The sequence below is a fragment of the Oculina patagonica genome, chromosome 14 (genome assembly GCF_052425735.1).
Source record: "Oculina patagonica isolate OP01 chromosome 14, crgOcupat, whole genome shotgun sequence".
Taxonomy (NCBI): Eukaryota; Metazoa; Cnidaria; class Anthozoa; order Scleractinia; family Oculinidae; genus Oculina; species Oculina patagonica.
The window spans coordinates 5,887,279-5,913,128 of record NC_135771.1 but is presented as its reverse complement, the minus strand read 5'-3'; the positions used below and the strand labels follow the sequence as shown (position 1 = coordinate 5,913,128).

The 25,850-nt window shown below is 38.7% G+C and overlaps 1 protein-coding gene across 1 annotated transcript in view; it reads left to right on the top strand.

The window, feature by feature from the left end:
* Window positions 1–25,850, top strand: part of LOC144638386 (KICSTOR complex protein SZT2-like) — a 58,776-nt gene that overhangs the window by 7,608 nt on the left and 25,318 nt on the right. Inside the window, 29 exon segments of the mRNA XM_078497601.1 lie at window positions 314–449; window positions 1,088–1,169; window positions 2,158–2,191; window positions 2,962–3,051; window positions 3,176–3,230; window positions 4,007–4,105; window positions 4,448–4,455; window positions 4,837–4,961; window positions 5,284–5,292; window positions 5,294–5,307; window positions 5,773–5,868; window positions 6,367–6,405; window positions 6,714–6,843; window positions 7,580–7,602; window positions 7,955–8,029; window positions 8,211–8,261; window positions 8,688–8,840; window positions 9,382–9,499; window positions 10,720–11,123; window positions 11,768–11,846; window positions 12,353–12,598; window positions 13,707–13,953; window positions 15,760–16,272; window positions 17,056–17,957; window positions 19,492–19,828; window positions 20,549–20,816; window positions 22,195–23,199; window positions 24,940–25,039; window positions 25,684–25,828. Coding sequence (XP_078353727.1) covers window positions 314–449; window positions 1,088–1,169; window positions 2,158–2,191; window positions 2,962–3,051; window positions 3,176–3,230; window positions 4,007–4,105; window positions 4,448–4,455; window positions 4,837–4,961; window positions 5,284–5,292; window positions 5,294–5,307; window positions 5,773–5,868; window positions 6,367–6,405; window positions 6,714–6,843; window positions 7,580–7,602; window positions 7,955–8,029; window positions 8,211–8,261; window positions 8,688–8,840; window positions 9,382–9,499; window positions 10,720–11,123; window positions 11,768–11,846; window positions 12,353–12,598; window positions 13,707–13,953; window positions 15,760–16,272; window positions 17,056–17,957; window positions 19,492–19,828; window positions 20,549–20,816; window positions 22,195–23,199; window positions 24,940–25,039; window positions 25,684–25,828 — 5,583 coding nt within the window.

The window sequence follows — 25,850 nt, the reverse complement described above, 5'->3', positions numbered from 1 at the left end:
CCCACGGTAGAAATATTATCTTTTGATACATTTCACGAAGAAAAAGATAAGTGGACCTTAAGATTTGCAGATAGAAATCAATTCTTAATTGGTGTGGAAACTGGACAATTAAAAAGGCTTTAAGACCAAATCCTTTCAAGTAGCTATGCAATCGGTGTGATGTTATGTCCAAGAAATCTGAGCCACAGCCAAGGGTGCTCTTGACTAATATTAATGGCAATTTTCAATGAAAACTGTACATGGATATATGGTTAGACAGCCGTGCTATCAAGCACTTTCCTATAAATCAATATTTTTTTGTATAAATTTTCAGGAGCTGTTGTGATCACAGATGGAGTGTTTGCTCTTCCTGATGCTTCAGCTGTTGATTCTCTTTTGGCACAACTCAGAGCCAGTACTGTGTGCTGCTCTTTTATCAAAGTTGGAAGTGGTTTTCATGCCCACTGCAGGTACAGCTGGATTTGCTTTAATTTAAATAATTACAAACTGGGCCATTTCACTCGGAATGCAGACTGTTTTAATGTCAATTGTGTTGATATTGTATGGAGAAATACAGACGGCCACCTTGTCTAGAGAGTAAATGGGTTTGCGCCAAGGCAGGGATCACTGCTCAACTGAAATGCAGGGGAGCAGGGATGGCGCAGTGGTGAGGCACTCGCCTCCCACCAATGTGGCCCGGGTTGTTCCGCCCGGCGTCTGTGGGTTGAGTTTGTTGTTGGTTCTCGTCCTTGCTCCGAGGGTTTTTCTCCGGGTTCTCCGGTTTTCCTCCCTCCACAAAAACCAACACCTCTAAATCTAATTCGTCGGGTCCGAGGGCCACGGTGTCGTCGAAAGACTGTTTGTGCACCCTCGTTAAACAAAGTTGATTTATTTATTTATTCTACATGTAGAATGAGTGTGAAAAACAATCTTAAGAATGCAAGGCTCTTTTGTAAGTGCTACAGTCAAAGCCGGGTGATGTACTTGAAGAAGAATAAAATTTACCGTAATAAATACTGATAAACCATTAGAGAAAACTATTTTATGCCCAATCATGTTCCAGTCCTTTTTAATACTAACTATACATTTCTGTCCCATTTTCATCAAGTCTTGGCTATGTTCCACACTGTGACATGATGCAGTTTATTGCCATGGCAAGCTCAGGAGCATACCTTGCTAAGGCTCCGCCTGTAAGTACAAACTGACAAATTAAATTGTAAAATACACATGTACATACAGCTGTATATGATACATGTAGTATTTATCATAATATTAATGTTGTGTTAAAATAGACTCCACTTATTTTCAGTCATAGATTTCGAGAGGCTCCAACTCATCTGTATTAGCTGCATAACTGTTCAGATAGACTTTCAGTTGCTAGAGCTTTCATAATATTTTTACCATCGCCTCTCCGAGCTAGGATGGATGATCAAAAAAAAAAATTTTTTCGATGTTACTTTCTAGATGTGCTGTTTAGCATTTAACTTTGACTCTGCTTTTGAATGGTTCCAAACAGAAGGTTACAATTTGTGGCTGTTGTGGTGGCTGTCAGAAGTTGACCAAACACTTTTCAGAAATAAATTTCAAATAAAGTTCTAAAGAAATCATTGACATAATATGTACTATTTTTTTTCTGTGTACAATATCTATGGACTAATATGAAGTTGTTGGGTCCGGTTCCCCTTTGTTGGTAGTACATGATCCGTAGATTCTGGTTTAAGCCCTGGGCTTTACCTCGGGATTTGGGTGGGCTTATAAACAGAGGGGCTTATGTCCGGGGGGCTTTAAGCAGAATGAAAAAAACGTTTCGAAAGAGCCACGGGAGTGTTGGTCGATCGTTTTAAGTAACGCATATAAAGCAAATTTAGCCCTATACAGTACTGCCATCCGGTAGAGGGGGGGCTTTATCCGGGGGGCTTATAATCGGATGTATTTTTTTGTTTCCAAGTAGTGGGCCTATTACCGGGTGAGCTAGCGGGGGGGGGGGGGGTACATTGTACAGGCAACTTTTGCCATTACTTTATCTGACTAGTACATAATGTTTAGTTAAAATCTTCAAAGTTAAGATCTCATAAAATTCATCCATCTACTGTAGATATAGGGTATGTGTAGATCTCACTGTGAGTATTATGCTGTTTTTAATAGAATGTTCAATATAAAAATAATTATTAATTTCAGGTCTCAAGAGAAGGTAGACGAGTGGATGGAGGAGGTACATGAAAATAATTTTATAATTATTAACATAATTTTTTAACATACGTGTACCAGTACTGCATGTGTACCCAACAATAATTCATGGAGAAAATTATTTTTAGTATGAACCTTTAAAGTCAGTTAATCTGGACGTTAGGGAGTCTTGAACTGCAATTTAATTAAAAGTACCAGACGAGTGAAAACTGCCTTTACAAGAAAAAAAGAGAAAATCAATAATTACAACATATTAGTGAACTCTCTCAAAGCAGGATGCACTGTAAGTTGGGTGGAAAAATATAGGCATACATGTAGTTGGCTGGCTGGTCCTTCTCCTTCTGTGTGTCACTAGCTTGTCTGTAAGTAAACACTTGTTAAAGGTCAGAGGCACCCAGAACACCTTTATTCTCTAAACCGGCAAACAGCTAATATAAAGAGGGTGTCTGTTCCAAAATGTCAGCTCCCAACTACCAAGATAGGTTGTTTTCGAGTGTTAAAATTGTATTTTAGCCTGGGCTGCAAGGGATAATTACTTTGTATAAATGTTTTATAGCGTAAGAACTTAAATGACATTTTGGGGAACGTCTCCTTGAGGCAAACACCTCTCTAGGCATAGTAAGAGCTGGTCCCTGACTGTGTCCACCTTAAAGAGTGCACACTGTAAAACCTTAACTAAGGATTTATTATCTTTCAAACTTCCATGCCTTGATGTTCAAGCTATCACAGTTTGCACGAGTGGTGCACAGTGCAAAATATCTAATATACTATCTCTGTTTTTTTTTTTTGTCCCAGATGACTACACCATGAACCTTTATCATAAATCATTGCTGTGTTGGAACTTTCAGAGAGACTTTGATCTTAGCAAGATCGATTCTTGGATAGGTACTCAAAACTGTTATTTTTCAGATTATTTTTTAACCAAGCTACTTAATACAACATGTACATGTATGTAACTCTACCGTTTCTTCTACCAATAATTTTTTTTTGTTCCATTCATGTACCACAGGTGATTGTTTGGAGTTGAGTGAAGAGGATTTGGCATGGGCATTAAAAGGCAAAAGGTAACAAAAATGTATTGTACAGTAGATAAAGCAACTGGCTAGAAACAAAAAGAAAGTTCTCAGTAGTTATAAACTGTTTTCTTTATGGGGTTTGTGTTGTTTTTTCTCCCCCCCATTATTTTTTTTAGGCCTTAAATTAAAAAAAAAAGAAAAAAAAAAAAAAAAAAAAAAAAAAAAAAAAAAAAAAAATATTCCCCCAAAAAAACATAAAAAAACGAAAAATGAAGTTAACAAATTGAAATGCATCTGTGCTGTCTCCCCGAGTTTATTTAAAAAAAAAATTTAAAAAAAAAAAAAAAATTTTAGTGAAAACAAATTTGCAAACGGAACCCGAACCAGACACTTGTTTTACAATTTATCGCGAGTTCTAACATTTTAAATGTTATGTTAAGTTTTGTTATAACATTCTCAAAGTAGCTGTAGATTAAAGAGGTGGAGTGTAGAAGGGATCATTAATTTTGTGATTTTGTTGAACTGTCTCCACCAAAAACCAGTTAGTATCAATATTGATTCAGCCAGGTTTGATGCCGGCTCGATGTCCGGCACCACATCCACCCGGAAAAAGCAGCTGGAAATTGAGCCTAGGTTTGATGCAGTTGAAAAGAGTTTGATTCCTCAGCTATCAATTTAGACCATGAAACATTCAACCAACCAAGAACACTTTTCTTTATCCACAGACCTAGAGCATTACTGAGTGTAGGCAAAATGTTTTGTTACAAGTGGGAGTTTTACGTATGGAGTGTAATCATTGCCCCTTCTGCTTGTTTTAAATGCAGATCAATATCCTATGCACTCAGTGAGTGGGAACAGAATGCAATGCAACCATCAATGCGCAAAAGACATCTGGAAACAAAACTACATACAAGCATCACAAGGTAAATTTACATGTATCCCTCACTGTATGTAGAGTCAGCTCTCTTTTAAACAGTTTCAACTAACTCTGTTAAGACGGATACCTAATGTTCTAAGGTCCGGCTCAAAACTGTTTTTCGGTTCAAATGTTTTACTGTAACTAAGACTCCCGTATAAAGACTGACACCTCTCTAAGACGGACAGTACTGGAGCTGGTCTTGACGGTGTCTCGTCCTTAGACGGAGTTGACTGCTTTTATCCCTCACTTTGGATAGATTAATATAGTAAGTGTCAGTTGGTGATTAAAAATCTACACTGTAGTTTCAACTAAGGCCTGTCTATTATTTGGTTGGACTCGGATCGAGTGTTCTGAGTTCAAGTCGCGTCGGGTCACGAGAGTTGTGTTATTGGCAAACACTTACTCTCAAGATGCTCTCTCCACTCAGGTGAATAAATAGGTACTTCACAATTCTAGGGGGAACCCTTTTGGACTAGCTTCTATTCGGGTGTATGTCCACTCTATGCTGGAACTGGGATGCTCCCACATGGGGCCCCTTCTCTGCTTCCTCTGTGCTGTTAACACCTCCATGTTCCCAGTTTATAATTATAACCTTCTTCCTTCTTTTTTTCTGTGCTCTTTTTGCTATAATTCCTTTTAACCTTCTGTACTGTATGTTAGCGTACATGTTACTTAATCTCACAGGTAAAGTGTAGATAGTAAATAAACCTTCTTGGGCTAACAGTCCTGACTAAGTACACTTTCTCCGCCTCGTAAATCTTTTGTCATTTTTTATACAAACTTAAGGTGGAAAGCAGCTTCAAGTGAGATTAACAGTTCCTTGGAAACACAATGTACAGATAGAGTACCTAGCCCTCTCTGTAAGTGTATCGTATCAATAAATTAATTTAAATCCCGCATGCATTGGGTCACACTTTTGGGAAAGATAAGTACCCTGCCTCAGTGCATTGCCTGTACTATCTTCTAAGCGTTGATAGAAGAATTTCTTACAGCAACTCCCATCAGTATAAATATAATCGTCTTGTGTACCTAACTGAGCAGCAGTCTCGTTGCAATGAAACATTCCTAGTGTACATACAAATAACTACGGATAGCATTTGCGTAAACCCTGCATAGTCTGTGTACATGTGCATGTACTGTAAACGTTACTAAATTAAATTTTTGTTCTGGCTTCTTTGTTAGGCTTGGCCACTTATCCACAACTAAGTAAGTACAGTAAATAAATATTATGTAGTTCTATCTAACTTTACTCTCTGTATTTGCACACATTTTCGTTGACTACCTTTTGTAGGCATTTCTGGATATCCTTAAAACATGCAAGTGGTCTCTGTGAGATAAAGTGGATTAGTTTGGGGAAAACATATAATGTCTGGTTGTTTGGAATCTGCCTAGCAGTATTGCAAGAAGTTAAATATTGTTTACTATGGTTAATTTAAATGCGTATATACTAAAACAGTGGATAGCATTAATTATTTTTTCTGTGTTGTGTTCTTGGTTGGTTACTCAACTCTGAACATGGCCTTGCTCTTCACCTCCGAGCAACAGGCAAGAAAACTGGGGGGTAATCTGTGACAGAAATAAACCTACCGGGGAGTCAAAAATACTTCTGGCCTTATTATTGGAGAACAGTCGTTGATGCTACTAGGTCAAACTGGTAACCTTTTCTTTTAGCTGCATGACACACGTAGAAGTGACAATAGAAGCACCTTATGAGTTTCTTCATGATGTGACATATCCCACAAAACAACCTTTCACAAGTGGCTACAGGTAAAGGCCCCAACCGCCTCTACCAACTACTAACCATGTTCAATCCTCATTTAGCCAGTGATTTACTTGTACAACTTATTGCCAGCTATTTTAAGACAGTTGGTGGCAGTTCAAAGCAGGTATAATTGCTGTGAAACTGTGAAACTTTAAAATGTTTTTTTAAATTTTTTTTTAATTTTGATTAAAAATTTTTTAGTATTTTATTATAATATTATTTTATTATTTTATTTTTATAGATTATCGTGATCGTAACTTCAAACTACATGTATATTATCTTGATTGTTAAGTCTTCCGTCTGTTGAGTCTAATAATTGTTTGTCATGATTCATTTAATTTGTCAATTTGAATTAACCTAGGTTAAACTGGATCAAAACTAAAGTATGTTAAATTGGGTTTTAAAAAACACTTTCAATTGGTAACTGAACTTAGCAAAAAAAAAAGCCACAGATTTGTTCAATGTTAACATTGTTTTGTAACCATTGCTTTCCTCCTTTTCAGAACACTTGTAGTCCGACGATTTCGGCAATTGATCAAAAGGTAACTTAATTTGCTAACTTTTATTATTGTATCACCAGAAGAAGACCTATTTCAGAAGCTTATCACCTACAGTACCGCTCAAAAGTTAGTTACCACCCTTTTTTCTCGTGTGACAAGAGACGTGACTCTTGTCTCGAACTTATCTCGAGATTTAAATTGCCCATACATGCAAATTTGAGGACCTCAAGTTTAGAGACTTGTACATGCAGGTGTTTACTTTGGTACATTTGAGGTTGGCTTGGCTTGTTTGAGTGCTCAATAACATTTACTAGCATAAGTACACATGTGATGTCTAATGTTATTCTCAGTCTGCAGAGCACAGATGAGATGCTTGTTCACCTTCAGTCCTTCTCGTCCAATCCCATTTATTACACCATACCAGAGAGTGCTAAAAATGGAGTGCCTTTGTTCTACCTTCCACCCAACTCCAATAATCCTGTAAGTATCACGGGGGACAAACTATCACTGTAAACTTTTTTCACTATACCGGTATTGTAAGTGCATTTGTGGCGTACATATATGCAGTAATTATTTTGTAGTTACTGTACATTTACTTTCATAAAGGTTGCTTGCATTCCAAATCATTACGTGAAGTTTCCCTATCCTGACTTTTGGCTACCTCAAATTATTGTTTGGTTCTCCGAAATCAACGATATATCAGCGATATTTCCCCAGCATTTTCATTTTGAGGTCGAATTCTGGCCAATATAGTCGCCCAAAATTCCATCCGAAAATTTTTTGACCATAGTTTGCTAAAACTGCAAAGAGCGAAACTTCGACGAAATTCGTTTGCATTACTTTTGCACAATACTGTACTCTATGAAGTAACTCTGACTCGCAGTAGCCTGGTTTGTGCACCTAATTGGTGCCAATGCTGTTATTCTAATTAATTATGTGACTATGTTGGCTTTAACAAGAGTTGTTTTGAGAGTTATTCCTTCTAAGTTACAGCACCTTATAGAAGTATTAGTTATAACAAAAAAAAAACCTAAAACATTTCACTGTGCAAAAATTTAAAAAAGAATGAGCTTTCATGCAGCTGTCGCTCTACAGCCTTTTTCAATCAAAAAAAAGGGGGGAAAAAAAAAACCGGATTCCAATAGAAACAGCTAGTTTCTACTAAAAGTATTCTTTAGTTGTTGAAGTATCTAATTATTAACTGTGTCCATTTTAGGTTTTGTCACTACAACATGGAAGGTAGGGTGTAATTCACTGTTTCCTCAACCTTTACGCTTTCCATCTGTACACTAAGTAACGTACAAATAAATTTAAATAACGATGCATTTACATGCCATTAACAGCCACAACAACATTGATCATATTCTTTATCTTACTTCAAAACGTTGTTTACCCATTTTTAAAAGGCCAAAGCTAGTCGATCAGTCCCTCAAAAATAATAGTTGGAAAGTTCTTGATGTTAAGCTTGCCAGTAAAATATTTTAGGTTTTTATGGAATCTCACTAGAGTTCAATTCAGCAGTATCTAAACCTGGGCAGTCGTAAAAGAGTAAAGCACTATACTCTAATCGAATACCACTGTGTAATTTTAGGAAGAGTTCAAAATCTAAAGAGTCGCAATTTGCTGTGTTTTGGAAGCCAGTGCTATCTCTTGATACAACAGGCTGGTAAGTATTGAGTGTCTTCTTTTTAATGGCGCATTTTGCGTTTGCTTGGTTGTCAGTCATTAACAATTAGATGGCTGCAAGGTTGAGGTTTGTATTAACGTTTATCATATTTACAAGTATGTTATCTATGTAATGATTTAGACTGTAGAAGCGTAATAATTATTTTATTCACTTTTCAAAGGCAAAGGTGGATGCATTGTCACAGAATTGGGCTGGTACTGGAACATGATGTGTAAGTACTGTATCTTGCTTGAATGGTTTCAAATAGCATTGTTTTTGATAGCAAATCGTTCTACTCTCTTGAATGACTGAACTCTTGCCTGTTACTCGGGTACTCTCGGCGTCATTTCGGAGCAAAATCATGTGCTGTGATCTTTCAGAGTCCAAAGTTTGACAACTGGCGCACTTCCATATTATTTTTCACCCAAAAGTTCAATTCGGTAATTGATCGTAGTTTAGAACGGACGTCAAAGACCAGCGATTTTCGCGAGAAAACGATACCCGTCTCAAAAGAAAATGGCACGCGTCGTGAGAAAAACGAGGCTCTTCTGGAGAGAAACAAGACGAGAAGTGTTTACTTACTTTTGAACGATACTGTACATGTAGGAATTAAGGTTTCAATTTTAAGTATAACTGGATTATTTTTGAATATTTGCAGTCCTTTGCCAAAGAATCTCCATCTACCATTGGAAAATGACCGGTCAAGTGCCATCCAGTGTCGAGTGGCTTTGAGTTCTCTCAATTCTCTGTTTAGAAACTGGAGCTCTTTTGTCTTGCTTGAGAATCACTCTTATATCAAGTTCATTACCAGGTAAATTAACCTTCTTTTGGTTTACAAACTTTAAAATGGAAGAAATGACATACATGTTTATTAAAGGGGCTGTGTCACGGCTGACTTAAGTTTATTTTATTAAGTTTTGCCAAATACTCGCTTTGAAACTTAATGTTTGCAAAGAAATAACTTCTATGGATCTAAATGACAAACCTATAGCTTCATTAAAACCAAATGTGTCTTCAGGGCATTATAATTTAAAGTTACAAGCAAACGAGGTTAACTTTGAAAACTGTTCAGCCCAACAATATTTCAAAAACCCACATCGCAATCCGTTTCAATCTTCAAGTTGTCACCGCTTTTGGCCATCCGTACCTTCTTTTGTATTTGCTGTGTTATCGAAATGACCCTTTACTGTTTGAAGAGGTTATTTCTTTTATTTCACCGAATTTGATGGTCATTAATATTTCCTACGCCTAAATTTGGCTAAAATCAGTGACACAGTCCCTTTAAGTGTGCCACGCTTCTGTGTTTGCTATAAACAATGTAGTACTGATCGCTGTTATTGTGATTCAAACAGCACAAATCCTGAAGATGCGCCCTCGTCCTTCTGTATTGCACGAATTACAGCAAAAGGGCCGTGTATTGTCATCAAAGTGGCTTTCCTTGGAGGGACAGAGGGATACATTAGACATGAGGTAAGGAAAATACTTACAGTCATTAGAGCAGTTTTCACTTGAGTGTCGATTGCGTTGCTTTAGTTGCGCTACGCTTAGTATTGGTTTAAAATCTCCCCCCTTCCCCTCGTCCACCATCGTACTCCGCGCCACGCCCCACTTTGTGTCGGCTACATGTTTTGCTTTGGTTTTGCTGGTTCACTGATTGTCTTGTTTTTGTGATTGGCTAAAGTATTACTTTGGTTTTGGTTTTGGTTTACGACACTCAATAACTGCTCTAAGACAATGTCGGAGAAATAACGGGAATACAATTACCGCACTTTTAAATTGTTCTCTTGGGGCTTTTAAAACAAGTTTGTGCTACGGTACAGCTTGGTTTATTGAATTCATTTGGTTGTGAAAATTTGGTTCGTTTTGCAAAATGTACAGTACATGAAATACTCTTTGTATACGTGAAAAGTTTAACGAGGCAATGTTTTTGCTGGTGAAATGACTGGAAGCAAAAAAAAAAAAAAAAAAAAAGAAAAGTTTTGTTTTGTAAAGGGAGAGAGAAAAAAAAAAAAAAAAAAAAGAAAAAAAAAAAAAAAATAAAATCAAAAAATATGTCCAATTTAAAAAAAAATATATTAAAAAAATAAATAAATAAAATAAAAAATTTTTTCCTTTTTAAAGTGTACATTAAAAAATACCTCTTTAAACCCCTTTAAATATTATTTATCTTTCATCTTAGTTCCTATGTAAATAGTGTTGCGTGTAAATAAAGTTGCAAGTAGTGATATAAACGGTAACGATAGCAGTAGTAGTAGTAACACTTATCCATTGGATAGCGATATATCTGGTGGATAGCATTATCCACCCTTTGAACAACTGGACCCAGATGGTTAGCGGTGCGCAGGACTCCAGATCGAGCTCTCTGGTTTCAAGCTTTCTTCGGGGTCACTGGGTTGAGTTCTTCAGGGAAAGAAGCTTAGTTGTCATAGTGCCTCTCCTCACCCAGGTGTATAAATGGGTACCTGCAAGTTTCTTGCCTTGGGTAACTCTGCAATGGACTAGCATCCCATCCAGGGGGGAGTAGAAATACTCCTAGTCGCTTCATGCTAAAGAAACCGGGATAAGCTCCGACCTGATGGGTCTCTTGGTGCAAACGCATACTACTTGACCACGACAGTATTGACATATTTAAGTATCAAAGGGATTGGGAAAAGGCCTGCTCTGATGTGTTTTTCAATTCTTTCTATCAGATTGTAAAAGACCTCAAGACCAAGCTGTCCCAGATCACAGCTCCACTGGGTGTGAATGTCAAACCTCAAGTCAAAGGCAAGAATCTGCAACGCGTCGCTCAGCTATCAAGCCAGAGAAACGTGATTGAAAAACCCTGCGTGATCATGTATGACAAATCTCTGGAAAGAATCCTGGTCCGATATGAAAGGATTCCTGAGGATCTTTTCACTCCGTTCCCAGAGCAGCCTCATTACTCTGTGTTCCACAGTTTGACAGGGGTGTATGCGCACAGGACCAACGAGAATCATATGAAGGTTTTGTGTCAGTATCTTCACCATCATCGATGGATTTGGACCATGCAAGATGAAGGATCGCCTGCTATAACTGCTGATTGTGTTGCAAGGGTGCTTTCGACTCTAACAAAGTAAGGAATAGAAAAAACTTCAATATTCACATAAGGAGATTCCAGATTTAGTTCAAAAGATTGGGGATTGCTCCCAACGAATAAGGACACTGAAAGCCGCCTGACTTATCTGTTGTTGTCACTTGAAAATGATACAAATACGGTAGCTCGACTTAAATTTTAGATTTAGCTGCTGAGGCTTTCTTAGCATTTCCCCTTCAATTCCAAAGGATACATGTAAATCAATCTTATCCGACAGAGGATACAATTTCAAATGCACTGTTGCGCTACACAGCACATACACCTAATTGCAATAACGTTGTCACAGAAAAAAGCAAAATGAAAAAAACAAACAAATAGGAATTAATTAGGCATTACAATTTAGATATGTTTGAAATTTGCCCGAAGAAACGGCCCAAAACGCCTCGCAATACATGTAAATCGATTTTTTTTTTCAAACACGATTGATATGTGTAATAAACTTGTGAGTTTTCTGTAAATGCAGCCAGCTATGATGATTGAGATAATTAATTCCGATTTGGCTTTTTTCATTTCAATTTGCTTTTTACCATGACAACGTTACTGCAATTAGGTGTATATTAGAAGCTGGAAAGTAGAGAATTAACTCTAAGGTGATTTTCTGAGTTTTAACTTTATTTCTCCAGACTACGACTGCAAGAAGGTTACAACTTTGTGAACAACAGTGCGGGGATCATTACCATGGCTAAAGAACTTAAGATGAAGGTGAATTTACTTAAATTAAAAAATCTCCAGTTATCTGAGAACATTTGAGAAAATTAATCATACAAACATTCAACATTCAACGGCTAAGGCCATCTAAATTTCTCTTGGGTTCTCGTAAAATTATGCACTTTTGTAGTAAAGTAGTAGTGACTACAGTACTATTGTCGTAAAATAGTGAATGCAGTAAACTGGGGGAGCAGGGATGGCGAAGTGGTGAGAGCGCTCGCCATCCACCAATATGACGCGAGTTCTAGTACGGCCCGCTGCCTTATGTGGGTTGAGTTTGTTTTTGGTTCTCGCCTTGCTCCGAGGGTTTTTCCCTTCCCTCTTCCTGAAAAACAAACATTTCCAAATTCCAGTTTGACCTGGATAGAACTTTGACCTGGCTTCCTCTTTAAATATAGTAATTTTATAGTTACATGGATTTGGCTTCTTCATGTATATTTGAAAACCAGCACTTATTCAAGAACTAAAATAGCAAAAAAAAATTCTTGTTTTGTTGTCAGGATCACACCAGAGACAACGACCAGCTGTACTCTTGTATCATTCAATACGTTCTTTTCCCGCCGTATCGCCAGCCGCTTGAGGCGGAGCATTCTGAGGAGTCTGTTGTTGACTGGGCATACAAAGGAAAACGCAAATTTAAAATGGTCACTGAAGTATGGGCTGAGCCTCAGTTTGGCCGCCTCACTGATTTGAATTCCGAGCTTAAGTATCTGGAAGGACTGCAGTACAATCAAGTTCCAAATGCAGTAAGTTTTTATATATGGCATAGCTTGCATCAGACAACGCCCAGGTCTCCTGTAACTCAGTTGTAGTGCGTCCCACTGTTGTACGGAAGGAGATAGGCCCGGGGGGGGGGGGGGGGGTACTTCCATATGTGGCCTATATAGGTATGTGCCACCCGATAGGGTATGGTTTTTGAGGTTCTCGGTCCTTAAATAGGGTATCATTTTTGCTCCTTTTGGCAGTGTGTTCCCGATGTGATCCTTAGATGAGGGTACCTAAATTCTATTAGCTAAAATAAACGCCCAGCTAAACGAAAAAAAAAATATCTTAAAACTGAATTTTCTGTTCAGGTGTTAGAAAAGCGATTTTATAAAGATTTGTGTCTTGCCGTGCGCGGTTAGCCGTTATTTGGGTCGTCACGGAACGCTTCCCCTCCCCTTGAATAGGGTGTCATTTTTCGGTTTTGGGCCTTAAAAAGGGTATCAATTTTCGCTTTCTTTATCCTTAAATAGGGTAAGGGTTTAAGAACCTTGGCGGCACACCCCTATCCGAAATTTATGGGAGTACCCCCACCCCCCGGGGGAGATAGTTTTGACTGCTACTGGGAGAACTCAAAATTCTTCCAAGAAGCTGATGACACTGACTGAATAACATCTTTGTCGTATTTCTTCCAAGCTTTATACGTACCATTATTTCTTTGCATACGTTTCTCCCATGTCGACACAACTAATATAAGCGCTATACGGAATGTTTGTCACAGTTGAACCTACTTACATGCCCCAGCTCCCACGAAACTCCTTTAGCTCAGTAGTAGAGCGTCCGACCGGTGTACCAGAAAGTCCAAGGTCTGACTCTTGCTGGAAGAACTTTGAAATTTTTCTGAGTAGCTTGAATTGTTGACAGAGTAAAAAAGTCTTAATCAGGAAATTTCCTGTTTGCATTGTTGTTCAAAGCTTTTTAATTTGAAGCACTCGTTTCTTTTCGACTTGTTCTTGTTTAAGTTTTGTTTCAGACTAAAGGCACTGGACTTCCATACTTCTGTAATTGAATCCTTTTGAAAATCTGTTAAAATTAAGTCGACTTGAGATCAGATTCATGCAAAGCTTGTGAGATATGCTGCTTTTTCATCAGATCTATCAAGTGGATGTAAAACATGTGTCAGCCCTGCTAACCTATGATCATCTCTTGGGTATGAGCGATGACCCGATCGTAACCACCCCCCACAGAACTGCCAAGGTGCCCAAAGCAGACTCAATATTAACCAACAGTAACTGGGTGGTGGAGCAGTTACAATTTCCGTTTGATATCATTGGGCTGTTGCCTAAAACACGACAAGTAGAGATGGTGTTTTCCTCTTTGTTTGAGACATTACCACAAGGTATTCCTTTTGATAGAATCTTTTTGGTGTTTAAAGCAGCACATGTAGTTTGATTAAGTGTTATGCCTTCTAAATTAGAGTTATTAGACCCGCAAATTAAAAGGGCCAGCATTTCAATTCAATTAGTTTGTTGTTGTTGTTGTTGTTGTTGTTGTGGAGTACCTGAAAACTAGCTTGTAGCTAAGAGTGCTTCCACGTTAAAAAAAAAAAACACCATTGTTGTTGTTCTGATGATGATGATGATGATGATGATGATGATGATGATGATGATGATGATGATGAAGGTGGTCTGATCTATGCACATCTCGCTTCATCGTCTCTGTTATAGTAGGTACAGTATGTCACAGTCGTTGTATCTTGACAAAACGTACCTATCTTATTAGATTTAATAATATACAAGCAGCAATTTCTCCATTCTGATTGGCTAAGAACACGTCAATTTATCCCAAACCAGTGCAAAAAGTGTAATTGGCAGTGCAAAACGTGTAATTGACAACAGCCTCATGAAAAATACATCTTGAACAAACAAAATGGCGGACGAAAGTGAGACAAAATTTAAACTTAATAACGCAATTTTAATTAAAAGACTTGAAAACGACGCAAAGTACAGAAGAACAACAAACATTACTTACTGTAAAAGACGTAGAATTATCAAAAAGGCAAAGAAGACAAGACATAAACTAAACTCGAAATAAGCTCACGGCCGACGGCCGATAGTAAATTAAAATTCTCGCCGAAACATTGCTTCACTTCTCTGAAGCGAAACGCGAAGAAGTACTGACCAGACTTCCAAGGAACCGGTTACCTAGTTTTGAACACAGAAGGAGCAAGCATTTCATTTCATGATTGTTTAATAATAGCCGAAGCTTGTTTATTTAAAAGCTCGCTCAACAACAAAAGGCACAAAAGATAGTTTTACAACTGTAAGAGGCAAATCTAACCTGTAAAACGTCCAGTGAAATCAGGTAGCAATGCGGAGTTGTAGCAGAGTGCTCATCTGTACTAAGAAAATCCGTTCGGTAGATTTTTATAGTTCAGTATTTCAGTTCGGTATTCTAGTTTGACTAGTTTGTCAGCTAGAGCAACATGTGTTGAACTGAGGTTGATTTCTGTTCGGGCGAACACAAACACAGCACGGATAAAACGTACCAAAAAAATACCTCTCAGCCAAGAACAGCAGCAGAACCTTAGGAATTTTTTCCTTGCTTTGTCATTCACATTCTTCAAATTCAACGGCGAAAAGAGTCAAAAGACCGTTCTGAAAACTTTTCATGCAGCACTTCCAGAGAGTGAATGAATATTTACGCATGAATTCACACGTCAAAATTTTTAGCCAGTTGTCACGAAAATAATCAAAGCGTGACCGAAATTGTCGCTTGTATATTATTAACAAGTAATCACATGATTTTTCTCGTGCAATTTGGAATAAATAAGCACTTGTAAATTTTTCAAAGGCTACAAATTGCACTTGCCCTGCGGGCTCGTGCAATTTTGCTAGCCTTTGAAAAATTTACTCGTGCTTATTTATTCTAAATTGCACTCGAAATCATGTGATTACTGGTACTTATTGCTTACCAGTAATCTCGTTTTGTGTTATTATCAGCTCTTGGCTGTTGTTCTACATAAAAAAGCCGTTACTTTTAGTTTTCTTGTTATTTAGACGTAATTTTTCAACTTTAGCAAGTTTGGGTGACAAAGACCTTTCATGACTATGTCATCTCATGCACTTCATATATTAAAATCAGTATCTATTGATGTTACATGCGGCATGTTAATTTGTGAATTCTAAATTTTTTTCCAACTTAGATGACAACAGTGACATGCCTAATGAAAATCTTTTCAAACTTCTGCTGGAAAACATGGAACGCTTGAACGATCGTGAAGTCATACTAAGCGAGGAAGACTGGCATCGATTCACCCAACATATCCAGAGTCGGCATAGAAATGGCGTCCCCTTGCCTTTCCCTGAAGAGCTGTGCCAAGCTAAAGATTCTGGCAATTCTACGTTGCGTGACGACAAGGAGAAAAAGTCACGCAACAAGAGCAGCTCTTCGATCAAGTGGAGGTGCTTCATCCGTGCTGTGACAGCACTCGGCAATAATAGGCTCATTCTGACGTTTCTCCCAGCAAGCTTCAAGTACATTAGGCTCATGGGGAGGCATGGGCATAGAAGGAGCTCTAGTGCAGGGAGCAGTCCAAGGAGCCCGCAGAACACAGCAGAAATGGTGCCCGAAGGAGCCACTGAAGAAAGCAGTTCTATTGGAGAAAATAAACTGCAGAAGCTGAGTGTTTCTTTGCTGTCCCAAGGCTCTGTTGAAGGTTTGTTTTGCCAAAGTATTATAAATAAAATCAAAGGATAAGAATATGATAAAGATCCGAAAAAACTCCTCCCTTATTTTGATTCAAATACTATCTGGTAGGCTTTTTGCAGCATATAAAAATACCACGTGGAGGTACTCTCTAAGCGCGATGACATTAAACGCAAAAGCCCTCTAAGTCTTTGGACACACTGTAACGTCACCAAATAGCAAAAAGCTCTCAAAAGTCCTTAAACATAACGTTATGACATATAAAAATACACAGTACGCCCAATTGTAGGGGGCTTATAAATACAATAAAATCATATAATTCTTTTGGAAACCTCATTGGCTAATGTCCGGGATGAGGCTGGTGGCAGTGGTGGTAAAGGGGGTTATCGAAGGGATTAAGCCATGAAGGAATAAGATACTTGGAATGGGATAGAGTGAGATAAATTACATAAACTGCTGTCATCCCAACACGCATTTTCCTAAGTACGAGTTATAAACGAACACTGATGAACAGAAAGAAGACGGTGGGTAGAACACTATGTTTAGTCATGTCTTCTTTGGTCAGTGTTAAGTGATTCATTGAAAAATAAAACAATAGGCCATTTCCGAGTTACCCTTTGCCTCTGTTTCAAAACGAGTCTACGTGCGAAATCATTCAAATGAAAACGAGTTTGATTTGCATGAAAATGGATCTGTAGCTGAAACTCATTTTCATATGAATGGTTTCGCATGTAGACTCGTTTTGAAACAGAGGCAAAGGGTAACTCGGAAATGGCCTATTTTGTTTTTGTAGAGAACAGCGCCACACCAACACCCACTGTGGAGAAAGATGTAAGCACTTTCGCCTTTTCTCAGAAACAAAGTGATTTGCCAGCGTTAGAAGGAAAGCTAAAGCTTCCAAGCCACGAAGATGAGAAGAGAAGTGTCACATTTCAAGAGAACACCACACCTATCAATGAAGAGCCCGTGTTTCACGACCGGGGCATGGGTAAGGCAAGTGATTCTACCTTTAATCTCGATATACCGATTTACTGCTACGACTGCCCAATGTCAGCCCTGGTATCAATACCGGACTCCAAGTCCGATACGGAAGTGACATCAGAAGAGGCCAAGAAGCGTGAAGATATATTCCAAGATTTTACCCAATCTGCAGCTCAAATATTCGTTGATCCTTTCAGCTTGGACGAAGTGCCTAGGTCGTTAGAAGGCCGTACAAAAGGACGATTTGGTTCTTCCAAAGACCTGCTTCTCCACTGCAGTGCTGTGCATGATATTTTCTTCCGCAGTTTTGTGACGTCGACATTTTCAAGTTTGCAGCGTGGCCAGCAGGTGAGCGCGCAAGACGTCCATTCAGCGGTCGATGCCTGTGAGGAGAACTTCCTTGAAGTAGACATCACAGAGTTTATCCGCACTCTGTGTGGACATTATGTGAAGAACAACAAAGATAAAGAAGCGTTGGAGGCGCAAATTAACGCAGAGCTTCAGTCAGTTCCAATTCGCTTGCCATCATTGTCCATTGAAGAGCGTGTTAAGGATCTAAAGAACACTTTGTCTGGAGAGTGTGAATCTGTTCCTGGTCTGCACAAGTCTATCACTGCCAAGTTTTTTGCAATACTTGGGAGGTACTTCAAAGCGGTTCCACCGAGCAGGGAGTACTTTTTCTACTGTCCACAGTTGTCTGACGGCCCAAGAAAGGTATTGTACTTATTTAGTAAGTAAGTTTATTAGTTGTTTACATTGGATGGTTTTTTGGCCAACTTTACGAATACAAAAGATAAGAATATAATAATAAAATCCATTTTATACAAGTTAAATGCTATGAAATAACAAATCTACTATAAATTACTAAAAAATCACATGATTCCTTACATAAAAAGGATTCTAAAAGCTGCATTTTTATTCTAGTTTTAAAGCATGAGAGGCTCTCTATTCTAGCTTAAGACTCTGGGAGGTCGTTCCAGGGACGCTTCCCCACCTTATGGGTAAAATGGTCATGTAATGTGGTTAAATTTTTTGAGACCATTCAATTGAAAACTATTACTATATTTCAGTACTCTCATGTGGTACTATTTATTTTGCTGTACAAGGGGGGTTATAACTTTTACGTCTGTTCTTTTTCCTAAAAATTAGTTCTTTGCACTTGGAAGTATTGCATTTCATGGCATTGTCTCGTGTCCAACCGAAAAACTACTGTAAAGCCATGTCTGAATTGTCAGAGTGGTCGCTAACAGTAATTATTAAAGTAGAATCATCAGCAAACCTAGTCAAAGATTCAATTTTTAAATCACTAACTATTGCGTATTCTGTGGCGTTTTCTTAGCTCGTTTGACAGCGCAGTGATGAAAGTGATGAGAATTGAAGAAAAATTTCGTTTAAATCTCATCATGCACCAGCACCACCTCATAAAAATAGAAACGTCCCTGCACAGACTACAGTAGAACCCCTATTAAGCGGCTACCCTCGAGGAAATGGCAACTGGTCGCTTAATAGGGGTTTGTTAGAAATAAGCATAAGATCTTTTAGAAAGGTCACGTTTTTTCAATACAAAATAGCGTGAAAAGGAATCATGAAATGCGCATGGAAACACATTAAGACGACAATAATCCCGTGTTTGAATGACTCTTGTCTGTCCGACCTTGTTTAAAAGAAACCAAAAAGTTGTATATTATCAAAAGTGAAGAAGAAATTTTTTATAAAAAATTAATTTTTTCTGAACTCACAAAAACAATAAAAAAAAAAAAAAATAAATAATTTTTTTTATTTAATTATTAATAAAAAAAAAAAAAAAAAAAAAAGGGGGGATAAATAAATTAAAAAAAAAAAATATAAAATAAATTAAAAAAAAATATAAAAAAAAATAAAAAAAATAAAAAAAATTTTTAATAAAATATAATTATATATTAAAAAATTTAAAATTATATTTTTTTTTTTTTTTTTTTTTTTTTTTTTTTTTTTTTTTTTTTTTTTCTCTTTCTTTTTTTAATTTTTAAAAAAAAAAAAAAAAAAAAAAAAAAAAAAAAATTCTTGCTGGTCGCTAAATTGGGGCAAAAACAATAGAAGAACGCTCATCGGGACGGCAAAAAGGCTGCTTTAAAAGGAGTTTTATTTACAGTATTTTAATGGCAACAGTTTCAGGACTTTGATAACTGGCCGCTTAATAGGGGATGGCCACCTCATGAGTGGCCGCTTAATGGAGGTTCATTTCCTGTTTGCTTTCTTTTCTTTCTAGTCTGTCCCAGAATCCTTCTCCGAGTCTGAAACCTACGAAGCAGACCAAGCAGCTGAAGACGACACTCAGGACAAAGACAGTGATGCGGGTTCAGATGCATTTGACGATGTGGACATCTTGATAGAAGATAACGGCTCCGCATTTCCACAGTATGAGATGGAGGACGTGTCTGATTTTGAAAGCCAAGGCAGTGACAGCGAGTTTGAAGGAGATACTAAGGATGATCAGGACGTCAAGTCACCATTGTTCCTGCTGCTGACTTGTTCACTGAGAGACAGGAGTAGCCATGGACAACCTATGACTCCTGTCTCTATCAACACTCTGCCCGTGTGTCTAGGTAAAAGTAAAACTCTATAGAGCAATTTTCACTTGAGTTTCAAAAGAAATCTGAGTTTGCAGTGGTTTTGCATCACTACGCTTTGTGATTGGTTTTAAACTCTAGCGCCACTTTCTCAGCCAATCAGAAGTAAAACCAAAACCAATTGTGACTTGCTCCCGCACGTTTTCCCGCGCTTTGTGCCGGCTACATGTATTTGCTTCAAGCTTTGATTGGTTCACTGGATTGTCTGTGTCCTTTGTGATTGGTTTTACGGCACTCAATCGAGGGGGTTGCTGATTGGGGTAGCGGTGGTGTCGATGGGGGTGGGTTATGGCATTGGGGATGTGGCAAAGCATAAGACCAGAAGATTTATTTTATTAAGTTTTGTCAAATTCTCGCTATGAAACTTAATGTTTGCAAAGAAATTAGTTCTATGGATCTAAATGACAAAACCATAAATTCATTGCAACCAAATATGCAACCAAATGTGACGGGCGTTAAAATTTAAAGTTACAAGCAAACAAGATTTACTTTGAAAACTGTTCAGTCCGACAATATTTCAAAAACCCTTATCGCAATTCGTTTCAATCTTCGTCACTTTTGGCCATTAGGATTGGTCGTGTGGGATGGTGTGGGCTTAGTTTAAAGGAGGAGTATAGACATTTTATGTTGTTTAACAGGATTGGTCAAATCGAATTTTCTGTCGTTTCTGATATTCACCACTTGTTTTCCTCGTAGGAGAAATAATCCGCAAGTTTGAGGATGACGAGGAATGCCTTGATCCCTTCAGTCCATCGGTACGGATCACACTTGACCTTATTTGCCTGACTCTGTCACCCGAGCCTGATTACACAGTTCTCAAGTCCTCAGCTCGCAGTGCCGCATCTCGCACCAATTCATTCTCCAGCACAAGTTCTCCCGTGTCCCTCTCCCCTACGGATAAAAGATCAGGCATGTATGACTACAGACGGCAAGATTCCAAGGCTACTTCAAATGACATTGATGGGTGAGGACACAATTAGTTAGTGGTCTATGAACTCTTAGAAATGATTACTGTATGTACGGTAAAAGCTCTGTGAAGCCCCAAGTTACCTTTTTACAGATTTGGCAGATTTTGGGACAAAACTGTTCTGAAATCAGTGCTAGGCAATTTTAACCCACGAAAAACAATATCTTTGAACATCTAAAGGAAGATATAGCCTTAATTTGCGGATAGAAATTAAACTCTGGCTATACAGTCAACTCTCGCCTTGCGGACACCCCGCTATTACGGACGCTCGATACTACGGACAAATCGTCCCCGGCGAAGTTATAGGGTTGCTGGTCGACTCCCGCTTCGACTCTCGCTATCGGATTGGACACTTTCTGGTACCAAAAGAACAATTTAATTGTTTTCTCTGATAAGCGGACACCGCTTCTCCATACATTATTGCGTCAGTGGTCTTCGAACACTTCGGTCTTCTGCAATAATATTTTTCTTCTTGTGCTGTACCCGACTTTGCTTTTTCCTTCACTTGCGCCCTTTTCTTTCGCGACTCCTTTTGAGAAATCAAACCCTCAACCCTCGACCATTCCTCTCCTCCTAGACTACTGGTCTTTCCGCTGTTGTGCTCGTCATGCCCATACTATTTACCTTGTACGCCTTTCCCTCACCCCCCTATTACGACTCTCGCTTTACGGACACTAAACGAGTCCCGGCGTGTCCGCTATAACGAGATTTGACTGTAAATATATTTTTTTTGAAGACGCACAGAAACATCTTGAAAATTTTACCTCACTTACCAAGTTGCAATCCATTTCCATCCTTGTCACCCGCAGCCAAAGACGCTTGTTAACAGTTTCATTGCTCTAATATAACAATTGTTAATAAAAGTGGACTGTTATTTTTAGGTTTCCTGCGGCACAAAAATAAATTTGGGTTGTTCAAAAATCTGGTCAAATCCGTGACAAAGCTCCTCTTTAAAAGAGTTCTCGTTAAAGATCTGATCCCTAGTTTCTAATTAACAATTAGACTACGAGCCCGAGTTTTCTATGAGCGAATAGTCAACGAGGCGCAGAATTGTAGTCCAAACCCTACAATTTTATGTTTTTTAAGCCAAAAATAAAGAAAAAATTGACCCTGTACAGAGCAATGCGCGCGCGATTGTGTTCTATCGGCGAATAGAAATCAATGGGAGAACCAATCAGATTCCCGGATTTCCAATGGAACACGGCTGAGTTTATACTAATGAATGAATGACGGTATTTATATAGCGCATTTCCATATGCTCAATGCGCTTTACAACACTTTTTGGGGGACTTAGACAGACTGCAATTAAGCAGTTTACAACGAATGAGGATGCAAGTTATTGAAGTGTTGTCTAAAGCAGTTTCATTATTTCTAGAAATAATAGCGTGGATCCTCTTCATGGTCTTCGTCATTCCCAGCGTCTGGCTGTTACCAGCACATGCGACGATATCCGATGGCTTTTACAAGACGAAATCGTCTCTGAACTCCGCCATATTGGAGCAGTTAGCAGGTCAATGCTTGAAAAAGTCGAACACCACGTAAAACAACCTGGGGACCATCCTTCCTGCATTAACCGTCACGTTCGCCTGCAGTTTGTCTATGGCGCTGAACAGAGCTTAGAGTTGTTTGTTAAAGAATTCGAAAAGATCAGTTTGCCCGAATATGTGCTGAACGAAACTGAGAAGTATTACTACTTGACAAGTTTTGTTGAGAAACAGGTTGCTGTGGTGTCGCCGTTGGCTCTGGAAGGAGGAACGAGTGGTTTAGTGAAACAGGAGCAGAAATCAGTGGATAATCAAAATGGTGCTACAACTCCAAAAGGGTTCGCGGATTCCAGTAAGGGAGACGAAGAAACTACAACGTTTTCTAAAGTAGAAAACACTGTTGAGCCCCACGCTGCAGCAAATGATGGCCTTTTGGCTATATACGAAGAGAAGCAGTCAACGATCACTCAAGAAGACGTTAGTGATTCAGACGTTTCCATTGAACCACCAGCAGTTACTGTTTCACAAGAAGACGCCGCCGCGGAGGACGGAGAGAGAACACCACCCCCTAAACACCCGCATCTCGGCCAGGTAGGCAAGCAGCTTCCCACACAAGAGGAGCCAGACAGCCCAGCTGCGGTCACCCCAGTCAAGGACTCTTCATTTGTTTCCTCTGCTGGTAGCACCCCGATTGGGAAGTTAATCATGCCTGCCGTAGACGTCACCACAGCTGACTCCGGATACACTGCAACAGAGGAAGACGAGGGTAGCTCACCCAGTCCGTGCACTCCGCGTCAAGAAGAGCAGAATGCCAGCGAGATTGCTGAAGAGTACTTACAGTTTTGGCTTGTGATGAGGATATTCGATAATGAAGTGGCTATCTTCTTTCATCGGAGGTAAGTATATAGGGCGATCTTTGCTGTCGTTATTGTTTTCATTTTGCCTCATTAGCATACAACTTTGCGTAGATAAGGCATTATGCTATATACAAATTGATTCCAGATATTTATAGAGATTTTCAAAAATAATACGACTTTTTTAATTTTCACAAACATGTTTCGACGGTACATCCGTCATCGTCAGTGTGACGGTTATGAAAGTTTACAGTGAGCATGTATTAGACATGTTACTCCACCGTTATGTCACGAGAGAAGTAGTAGGGAACGACAAACGACCTTCAACAGGTGTCGAGCAACAGGAGTTGCCCAAGCACTATTTCAAGATCCCCTACATCGGGCATTTTTCGGGTGTTGCACAACAAAGGGTGTGCAAGCTAATCGATAGATTCTGTAAACCCATCGACATCAAATTTGTTTATTCTACTTTTAAAATTAAGAACTTGTTCAACGTGAAAGATCCTCTCCCTGACAGGCTCCGTACGTGCATCGTGTACAAATTTTCTTGTTCAAGCTGTAATGCTTGTTACGTTGGTGAAACAAGCCGACATTTCTCCACGCGCGTGCACGAGCACTTGTCATCGGACAGAACCTCTCACGTTTATAAGCATTTGCAGGCTTCAGAGTCATGCCGTACCTCTTGTAACTTTGACTGCTTCAAGATCTTAGACTCTGGGCCTACTAAGTACCAGGTTAAGCTTAAGGAGTCTATGTACATCAAGTGGAAAAAGCCGGACCTTAATCAACAGGTCAAACACATCAATTTGACGCTTTCCGTGTAGCTGCACGCGCGCGCGCTTCTTTTTAATTCCGTTAACTTCGAATTTTATCTAGCGTATTGCTTTTCAACGCAATGTAACGTATGATTTGCAACAGGCAGAACAGGCACGTTTTAAATCACTGTTAACTTTCATAACCGTCACACTGACGATGACGGATGTACCGTCGAAACATGTTCGTGAAAATTAACAAAGTCGTATTATTTTTGAAAATTTCTACATTTTTGCTGCTGTCTCGAATATTTATAGAGCTTGTGAAACTTAATAATCAGCGACATTTTCCAGCTCTTTGTGTGCAATATTCAAGGAGATATAAGCGTTCAAAACCCGCAAAATTTCTGGGTGGCAAAAGCGCAAATGAGCCCATACATCCTTTGTAAAATATCACGTTTTCAAATAAACCTGCGTCATAGAAAAAGTATTTAATACATCGGGCTCAAATGTTTAGCGAAATTTAATCGTACCATGTACTTTCAATATTCAGAATTGATATTCTTGTAGCTCGATCAGAAAGTAAAGCGCTTATGCCATTGAGGCAAATTTTGTAAACAAAAAAAGACTCCCTGTTAAGAATATTATGATCAAACAGATCCAAAGTAGGAGACGGTACTGGACTGATAAAAAAGCTTTGTTGTTTCTATGCTTAGTTGCGTTCCTCTTAACACAAAGCTTGTAAAAGGTTTGTTTTCCTTCGTGCCAAACTGTGTTTAAATTAAGAAATGTGGATCAAATGTTCTTTCATATATTGGTCAAGTTCAGCATATGCACATGTGCAGGAAAAATGCATGTTATGCCGATACTTTTTAATTAAATTTTAGTACGCTGGGTTATCACTTGTACATCAAGTTGAACGGTTTTTTATTTTGTACCATGAAGAATTTTTTTTCATGCTTTATGGTAATAAACCATTGTAAGCTTTATGATTACTAACAGTCATTTTTTGTCATTTTTTTTAACCCAGAGAGTCAGATGATCCTAAAGCGTTTTGTGCAACAAAAGCTAATGGTCTGGTAGAGATGGTCACGAATGCTATTCATGAAACATGCCGCATTGTTAATCAGGTAGGAATGTTTGTAGTAAAGGTTAGACTTACGTGACAGTTTTCGGCAATCAATTGTGTGACAATTTTGACAAAGTTTTCGCAAGTGTAACATTCCCTTTCTCTATTTCTCTGTATCTGTTTACATGATACCGAGACGAAAGTCAAGTCATTCCGGAATGAGTTCATTCCGGTTTTCATTCCGAAATTAAATTTTCGATCTGGAATGACATCTCATTCTGGTATCATGTAAACACAAAACGAATTTCGTTCCGAGATAAAACCGCATCCCGTGAAACCATATACAGAGGCCACAGTTTGAACTCAGAGTGAAAAAACGCATAAGCATTTCCTGTTTAACCCAGAAAAGCAGCCTTATGGTTAAACTGCTTGTTAAAATTGCAGATATGGCCATTAATGGGCACAATAACATGTTTGCGCGAAAGCCGCGCCATCTTTGTTTTTGATCTCACGCGTAAGCCACGCACGTGAGAAACGCCTTAGATTAAGCCGGTCGACTCTGTCATGTGGATGCAGAACGAACTTCATTCCGGAACGAGTTTTGTTCCGGAACGAAAGTCATTCCGGAATCGTGTAAACAGGTCCTGAGAGAGGAAGCGCAATGCAGTACAGTGCAATGCAGTGTTTGTTTCCTTTTATTCACAGCGTATGTTGTTACATGAGTTGTATGAGACCAAGATTTGTAACTCGATGTTGTTTCCTGAGTCTGACGAGGACATCTGGAAGCACGAGGATGTTCAAATCTCAGTATCACCTCTTGGAGTTCATATCAGCAAAGGAGATAGCAAAGGTATGATCATTAGGCCATTCAC